Source organism: Rhagoletis zephyria, unplaced genomic scaffold (genome assembly GCF_001687245.7).
Source record: "Rhagoletis zephyria isolate East Lansing unplaced genomic scaffold, Rhagoletis_zephyria_1.1 Rzeph_scaffold_00244, whole genome shotgun sequence".
Taxonomy (NCBI): Eukaryota; Metazoa; Arthropoda; class Insecta; order Diptera; family Tephritidae; genus Rhagoletis; species Rhagoletis zephyria.
In genome coordinates this window covers 2,594-11,902 of record NW_016157328.1, presented here as the reverse complement: position 1 = coordinate 11,902, position 9,309 = coordinate 2,594, and the positions used below count along the sequence as shown (strand labels likewise).

The 9,309-nt window shown below is 37.3% G+C and overlaps 1 protein-coding gene across 1 annotated transcript; it reads right to left on the bottom strand.

Annotated features, from left to right (window-relative positions):
- Nucleotides 1-384: 384 nt before the first annotated feature.
- On the bottom strand, nt 385-8,906 carry sle (slender lobes). The gene is made up of 7 exons (XM_017609655.1): nt 8,561-8,906; nt 6,778-6,882; nt 2,607-6,721; nt 2,435-2,531; nt 2,290-2,381; nt 1,262-1,352; nt 385-1,171 (listed from the first exon to the last, which is right to left on the bottom strand). The coding sequence occupies exons 1-7, from the start codon at nt 8,595-8,597 to the stop codon at nt 606-608; spliced, it is 5,103 nt and encodes a 1,700-aa protein (XP_017465144.1). The 5' UTR covers nt 8,598-8,906; the 3' UTR covers nt 385-605.
- Nucleotides 8,907-9,309: the final 403 nt, after the last annotated feature.

Genomic DNA, 9,309 nt, shown 5'->3' with positions numbered 1-9,309 from the left:
CGACTATCGTATGAAAATTCATAATAGGGAGGATAAGCATTTAATTTTGGGAGATACGGTGAATTGAAAACGGAATAAATAAACTAAATTAAACCTGCTGTACAATCGAAAACAAGTATTTCCTTTGATCTGAAAAAGTGTGTGCGTACAAAATGGTTAGTGCGAAAGGCAACCATCGAACTATTCACCTTTCATTATTGAATCATGGTGCCTCCCATAGTGAAATTATACCACGGGTAAGAGCGAGAAGAAAGTACGTTATTTCAAAAATTGCCTTTAAAAAATTCTATAAGATAGCCGAATGTCAAGAAAATAAATAAAAAAAGCTGTTTTAATACTTCACTTGTTTATAATTTCACCATGGTGGGTGCCCCTTTATGTTTAGACTCCGCACAAACACAGAGTTTTACACACTCCCAGGAAGTTTTTGAAGAAATTTAATTTTTATATTTTATTACATTTTTTTGTTATAAACATGGAAAAGTATTTATTTATGGTGACATAAGCACAAAAATTAACAATATAAAACACCAGCATATAAATGTATACTTGGAATTATAGACATGCGAAAACAAGTAGGTACGAAAATTATTTTCTATTCCAATTTAAAACTGCTTGCGAGCAAATTGGCGTTCTTTACGTTTAAGAGCTTCATGCGCCGACTCCCTAGGAATATTTTTCCGAAATATAGTCGAATTTTTGAAATTCAGAGCATTCTGTGTTGCAGTAGTGGCACCTGCTCCACAGGTTTGCATTGAGCTTGCTCCCCTCAATTTATTTTTTTCTTTGTTATTAAGAGATGGCAAAAGTTCTTCCAGAAATACACCTGATTGCGACCACTGAGGTTTAGGTAATACGTGTTGAGGATCATCGATCTTTTGTTTACGTTTACGAAGATAGGAATTTTGTATTTCTGGTGCTTTATCCTGACCAGCAGTTAATATACGACGTACTTTAAAACCGAGAGTGCGTGGCGTAATGGGACTCTCACGGAATCCGTTATTATTTGTATTTTTCTTCGGCGTAACTGGTTCCTCCAATACTGTACCAGTGGGAAGTTCAAATTTGTTAAATATGGTTCGTTTCTTCGGAGGGCTAAGTGCTTCTTCTACGATTTCGCCTGTAGCGCAATTCATGCGATGAACAAATTCGGAACGTGTTTCTTTATAACCTATATTGTGTAACGTAACAGCATGTTAAGCATATCCATAAATATGTAAATATAAGTAACAAATTGATTTATAAACCATATTTGACTTACTCATTTTTATTTCAGATGACGACTCAGTATTCGAAAGCGATTCCAACACTTCCATGGGAAGACGCTTCTCAGTACTTTCGGCATCATTTGTCTAGAGTAAAAAAAAAAATATTACTCTTGAGGCGGATTCGTCGTTTTAGTTGGGAATTTTCTTCCGAGAGGTTGTTGTTGCGTTTCGTTGAGAAAGACAACAACAACATCACATGGAAGAAAAGTTCAGAACCGCCTTTAGCATTTGTATGATTATTTGGTGCTACAAAAAAATGGTGGCATGTACTTTTTATGTCATGTAGTAGAGGTAGTACAACAAGTCTAAAAATAATTTTGGCATTAGCAGAATCACAAATACACCCCTAAAATCTTAAATTATGATCAAATAAATGAAAATCGGGAGGTATGAACTAGAGCTGCATGAATGTATTTCTTTGCACTGAAGGCCCGGTATGAAAATTTTGTTTATTGCGATCTTATGCACGCGGCCATACTTCACTCGCTCCTAATCCGATTGTCGGGAACGACAGTCGTTTGTGGAAATTTGAGATTTCTAAGGGCGTTTTTAGGCAACCAATGACATAATCAACTACAAATTTGTATTCCTATTATCCTTTCGAAATGAAGAAGTATTGAAACGGGTTAAAATCTGTTGTTAATGTTTTTATTTACGGCATAATTCAACGAACGACTGCCGATGCGAACGACTTACGACAACTATAATTGGGGTGACTGTGTCAGTGTCACTTTAAGGCGGATTTATCGTTCTAGTTCTGAACTAAAGTTGAAGTTGAGTTCAGTTGCTCTCCCAGAGAGGAAAACCACGTGGAAGAAAATTTCCGAACTATAACGATGAATCCGCCTTTATTTTGATGTTCATTGTAATGTTACTTCACCATACAATAGTATACAGGAAAAGTATATAAATTCAAGCAACTTTTTTGTAAGAACTTTATAATTACATTTAATTTTTGTACTAATGTGATTCACATTACTTCTGGTTTCATAAATGTAAGTCTGATTTAGATTACACATACCTGGAGTTTTTCCTTTTTATTTTTATAAGCTTCATTCATTAAAATCTTAGCTGATGCCTTAAATGCCTGCTTTAAGGCCAATGTAGTTTTTTCTGTAATTAATGTCAAATTATTTATAGGCACAAAGCTTGTTAATAAAACAAACCTTTTGAATGTTTCACATCTTCAGCAAGACACCCGTTATTTTCCAATATATCCAGATGATTTGAACTCTTCTTAAACTTTGGAGAGATTATCTTGCTCTAGAATAAAAATCAGTGAAACATTGTTAGAACTTTACTAAAAATTCGAATGAATAATTATTTCTTTCGCAATACCTTTTTATAGTTTTGCTTCGTTTCTAATTTAGCACGATTGGCCGCTTCTAATATTTCGTCACAACGATCAAAAATGTGTCCTAAATCCTTCTTTTCTCCTTTAATTAGCTGACGAGGAGTGGCACTATTATACGCATCAGTTTTATTTTTCGGTTCGTTACTAGACTCGTCCGAAGCGCTGCTTTCCGTGAAGGCACAGGACTTTTCCGGTATAGATCCACTAAATGATTTAGACAAGCGAGTTTGGGATGCGGCCATTTTTGTAAGCAATTCGCGCTTGCGATCTTCAATATTGTCAATCAATGACTGAGATGGGTTGAATTCTTCCTTTGATATAGGTTGCAAACTTTTACGCTTCCGTTTCTTACTATTTTTGACCTCTCCACCATGTGCTTCTAGAGCGGCCATTGATTTTCGCTTTCTATTCAGAACTGTAAATGGTTTATCTGAGCTCGCGAGCTTACCCAGTTCCTCCTCCTCGTCTTTATTTAATTGAATATCATTGGGTTTAGCGTTCTGTTCTGTATCAGATTCGCTTATATTTTTACCGTCATTCGAGCGCTTTTTGTACGATTCTTTTTCAAATTCTGAGGAATCGGAGCCATCTATTTCATTTTCGTTTCCCTTTTTAATAACACCAACACCGATTGAAAATGAACTATGATGGACATATTTGTCTCCTTTAATACTGCATCTCTTCTGCTTCGCCTGACAAAAAGACACACTTAGTCTAGCAACTTTCGGCTTTTTAGATTCACTCAATATATATCCAGTATCTTCAGCGGAATCCTCATCAGCAGATTCTTCACTATTTGTTTGGTTTGAATGATTATTTTCAGAAACCTGTGGAACCTCTTGTGTCTCTGGTATTTCAATGTCTTCATCTTCAAAATTCTCATTTTCAGGGTGCTCATTTTTAGATTTTGGTTCATTGTTGGTCTCGCCACTTTTTTGTTTTTCCATAAAGAGGTTTAAATCGGATTCATTTTGGGAACCATTTATATTCGCGGCATTTGTCGTGTCATTATTTTCCTCCGATAGTTTTACTGGAATTTCAGATTGTCCAGTGGCACTTAAGGATTTACGAATTTTATGTTTGGTTGGGGCTTTTTCATATTCAACAGATATTTGTCTGTCAACGGAATGGTTCGACAAGTTAATCTTTAAATTCTCATTTGCATTCAGATCAAGGATAGATTCATCTTTGTTTTGTTGTACAATGAATTCATATTTCTCTCCCGGTTTTTCATACTCCATATCTTTGCTATCTAGTACAGTTTGGCCAGCTTCATTTCTTGAATTAGTTTTAGTTATTTCATTACTAGTATCTATTGTTGTTGATGTAATTCTGCGATTCATTCCATCAATGTTCGATTCATTTAATTTGCTCAATGCTTTGTCGCTTGACGACTTATCAGAATCTCCTTCCCTTCCTTCTGCTTCAATCAATTCAGAAGCATCGTCCCTTGTAAACTCATGCCTATTACTCTCTCTTTTATCACCTGAGTGATCATTATATCCAGCATCTATTTTTTTATCAATCAAATCTTTTGTAACTTTTTCAGCTTCATCTAATTTATTTGGTGGCTTAAGCGAATTTTCATTCGTAGTTGTTTCTTCATTAGAGGAGTCATCAATCATCCTACTAACTTCAAAGTTAAGAGGCTTGCTTGTTTTATTGGAATCGTTGTTTATCAGTTCGTTCATTTGGTTTGATTTTGAATCTGACACCTCATCATTTTCACTTTCACTCGTCTCTAAGATGCGTTTTTTTTTGTTCGATGTAATTATTTTCTTAGTCTTCTTAGCTTTCTTTTCCGCGTAAGACTGTTCATCGCTTTCGCTTTCACTGGTTATCAAAATTTGTCTGTTACCCTTTGATCTACCAGACTTTATAGTTGGATCTTCAATTCGATCAGCTTCATCTGAATAATCAAGTAGCGATTCCCCTGAATCCGAAGTTATAAATGAATCATTTTCTTCGTCATCCTCTTCCTCCCCATCCTCATCACTATCCTCACTGCCAATGTATTCACCCCTATCTATAACTTCATTTTCTTCTATTTCTTTTTGTTCTTCTTCCCCCATAGAATCCCCGCTTTGGTAGTCATCAGGTGCTTCCATGGCCTCATCATCGACAAATTCTAATTTTTGAAAAGATGTTCCTTCCTCCTCACTCTCCTCGTTATTTGTATTTTTACCATCGGTATCGCTTAGGTACGGAGTTTCCTTATATAGTAATTTCCAATTTTCAGAAGTTACTTCTTGGTCACCTTTTTTCCCTGAACTGTTTTCAGTGATGATGTCGATTTTTCCAGCATATGTTGCACATCCACTTACATTATGGGTCCAGGATTTAGAAAACAAATTTGCTTTCTCATCTGCGCCATCATTGTTATCGCCTGTTGCCACTCCATTCTTTGACTGGTGGATTAAAGAAGTAATAGCATCATTCCGATTAGCGGATGACTGAAGACTTTTTTCCGGGTCGGCGTTATTCTCGCCACTATTAATCGGGGCCGGCGATGATTTCTTTGGGGGCTTTTCTGGTGAAAATTTTGTACTTTTAATATTTTCTTCAGACACCTTCAAATTTTCTTCTGGTTCAGGTTTTGATTTTGATACAGAAACTAGCATAGGAGTTGAGCTCAGCAATTGCGTATATAGTTGTTTTTTATGTGGTGTACATTCTTGAAAAACTTCTACCCCTTTTTCAAATCGGTCTTCTTCAGGGTCATTTGTTGCATCATGAAACTCAATAGATTCTTTTGAATGATTTTCCTGTATTTCATATTCGTGTGGTTCATTACCTTCATCAATATATGCACTAGCATCTTTAAAACTGGCTGAAGATCCTTTATCACTTTGAAAAGACCTATCCTCCGAATCTTTCGGCGAATTCATGGCTGGGTAGCTTTTAGACTTGATTGATGCTGGTGTTTTCGGATAAGTACTCTTTATTACATCATCTTCATTGTCCAGATCATTGAAGGCTACGAATTTCGAGTTTGGCGGAGACTTTGGAACAGAACCTTCACCACAAAGTTTTTCAATTACCTTAGGCGATAATTTTTGTAATTCTACAACACTTTCTACCAATGGATAGGCTTGACTTTGTGAACTTGGCGGAGAGCTTGGAACAGAACTTTCATCACCAAGTTTTTCAATTAACCTAGGCGATAATTTTTGTAGTACTACAATACTTTCCACACAGGGATAGGCTTGACTTTGTGAATTTGTAGTTGTCTTTGGTGATGCACTCTTTTCAGGCGTTTTAGTAGTTTCAACCCCCTTTTCATTATCGTCATCAGATAATTCGAGGCGAAGCGTGCACTCGTTTTTGTTATCGCTTTCTTTCAACGCTGATGTTTCAGATAGGGATGATTTCAATGTTTCCACAGGAGTCTCGTTACTTATATCAGATATATTCGATTCTATTTTTACTGAATCTCGATTTTTACTGCTTTCTACTTTTTCTTCAACTTCATCTTGTAATTTTAAATCCTCCTTTTTATCTTCTTGATCATTTAATATAACAGTTTCTTCCGATAAATCTATTGTTTCAACAGATTTCGATTTGCTTTCGGTTGAAGCATTCTTCCCGTTCAACCCATGCGGTTTTCGTGAAGGGCTTTTAGAAGGTTCATCCTCTTTTTTTAAATTAAAATATGTGTTATTTGAAGTTTCTTCTAGATTGATAACTTCAACCTCAGAATCGCTGTCGCTTATTTGTTTGCTACGTCTGGATTTTGGCCCAGGTTTAATCCTTTTAGCAGGACCGGTACGAGGTGTTTTTTCTAGTTCTAATTGTGTTGGAGACTTTGATGACAATCTTGTCGAACGCCTTGCTGGTGTACCTTTCACCCCGGCATTGAAGCCTTCATCAGATAACTCATCAATCTTTGATGTAGCGACATCTAATAGAACAGATTTATTAGGCGTATGTGAGTCTGTTTCGAAAACTCCGCTCTTGCGTACTGGCCGCTTGGCAAGAGAATTTTCAATATCACTAAGTTCAGAAGTTATGTAATTTTTAGTCCTCGCTGGTGTTTTCGAAGGTGTGATGTTCCCAGTTATGGAATTACGACGACTGCCTCGTAAAGATCGAGGGGAGCCTGGAAATTATGGTATTAGTTGATACACATATTTGTTAGTAATTCGTATTACTCACTTAGCTCTGGTATAGTAGTAAGCTTAGTTAACTGCGGGGTAGAAGGTCTGCTCCCAGCATCATTGCTATCAACCGATGCTAACCGCTTACGTAAAGACCTAGTCACTGTATATTTAAAAGACCAACATGCGTTAATAAATTTTGGGATTGGGGTCCGAAAAGTATGTTAGTTTGAGGCTGATACAAAAAAAAATAAATAGGGCGTGGCCTTGCTGACCTTCCTAGTTTGAAAGATTAAAAACCAAATAATTAAATGGAATGCTTTCAAACTACGGGGCTTCTCAGGCTAACCTCTTCGAAATGGGAAAAAATCGAAGGCCGCCTACGCAGAAATAACTTCCGCGCAAAAATACTATTGTTCCCCTATTTTGAAGAGGTAGTAGTAGTAGTCAGTGGAGAAAGACAAGTATACCACCGAATTCTTTGATCTGCGATCTTTCAAGCTGGAAAGGTGGGAGGTCCCTCGCCCCGTTCATGTTTTGTACCAACCTAGTTACTGTTCCCATATTTTGGAAAAAAAGGCAATATGATACTGTCAAAAGGGAAAAACTATCCCTGTGTACAGAAATACATCGATCCAAAGCATCAAGCCTTTTATTTCAAATTATAATTGATGGTAAGGTACAATTGCACAACGAGTTTTCATAAAGCGTCGTCCATCCTCTTTCGTTTAAGGTGGGTTTGGGGGGCCACGACCCGGTAGTAGTGCACTTTAGCGGAACCTGGTCAAAATGGACGGAAAAAAGTAGAGTAGTATCAATTGACGCATCTTGACGCTAATAATAATGACCACAGACCGGAAATTAACATTTTTAATTCATTAAAGAGTTATTCGCAAACAACACTTGCACTTTTGGCTTTGCACTTTTTTTGTATATACAAGAAAGGGAATTGTAGTTACCTCCTTTCCCAAGGCTACATCACTGGGCGGTAGCCCCAGTTGGTGCACACCAAAAGGAGAATTCTAAAAGGATTTCTACGCAAAAATACTCTGGACGCAAGTGAAAATTGTGATTTCCATTTTTCTAAGGGGTCCCTAGGGAACCATCGGCAATAACTCTTAAATTAATCAAAAATCTTATTTTCCGGTCTGCGATTGATATTATTCGCGTTAAAACGCGTAGTTGTAGTTACCTCCTTTCCCAAGGCTACATCACTGGGCGGTAGCCCCAGTTGGTGCACACCAAAAGGAGAATTCTAAAAGGATTTCTACGCAAAAATACTCTGGACGCAAGTGAAAATTGTGATTTCCATTTTTCTAAGGGGTCCCTAGGGAACCATCGGCAATAACTCTTAAATTAATCAAAAATCTTATTTTCCGGTCTGCGATTGATATTATTCGCGTTAAAACGCGTCGATTGATACCCCTCTTGATTTTGTTTTGGTAAAATTTGGCCTGGTTCCGCTGAAGTGCACTTTTACCCCACGACCCCTCCCAACCCCGTCATCACTAAATCGTTGTACAAATAAGCGAACATTTCCCGCAACAATCGCCTTGTACGAACGGCCTTTCAACTAATAACTTCCAATGAAGTTGGGGTGCAGCCAACTTTTGATTCAACTAATCGCCTCTAAAATTGCCTGGAAATTCGCCTCATGCGAACTTCGTATTAGACTGATGCTTTCGATTGACGCATTTCTGAACACAGGCTATGTCCCGTTGCACCCAAACGGTATGCACGCGTACATACGTTTGAATATATGTAGAGGCAATCAGCCTGCGAGACGCGACCATGATTCAATGATGATGCGCCTTGGACGCGACTCTATTTAGTCTACTTACCGCGACCACTAGTGGATGCATCGTCTAAGTTCTCCATTACTTATCCTCATGTGTTTTCATATAATAAATAGTGTATAATTAAAGACAGCTCCAAAATTTTTATAAATTGTTCCAAACAATCACACATGTGCGCCCATCGGATCGATCGAAGAATTTTATGCTTCTTCTTTTCAATTTGGCTTTAAAACGGTTTTTAAACGACACAACGTTGAAGAAGGGTTCAACAGCCCAACGTTGGTACTTTGCTATGATAGGCGCCTGCAACACGTTCAATATATATTGTGATATTTAGATCGTGATCCATATTGACGACTTTCAACATACTGATGAATTATGAACTATGGGAATAAAGCAACAGAGAAAAAGAAATTATTAGATATTGAGCCAATTTACACGACGACTTTTCACCCTGCGTTTTTTGCACGTTCCCTTTTAAAAAAGTCTTCAAAAATCCTCGTGTATTTACACGATGACTTTTTCTTTGCGGCGTTTCTTGCGTTTTTTTGACATTTCAGCGTCAAATTTTCTTTGGTTAACTTTTTCGTCCTCATTTTTAAAGCGGAGGGAACGCGAACTCAAAGCAGAAATACGAAAAAGTGAACTCGATAAAACCGAAACGTTAAAAAAAAACCCTCGATTTCGCTCACCGTGCGTGCTTGCCTACCCACCACCCAGGGTGAAAAGTCATTGTGTAAATTGGCTCATTATCTAGTAAAAACTTTTGGTGCTTTTTTTTGTGTGTTTGGAGC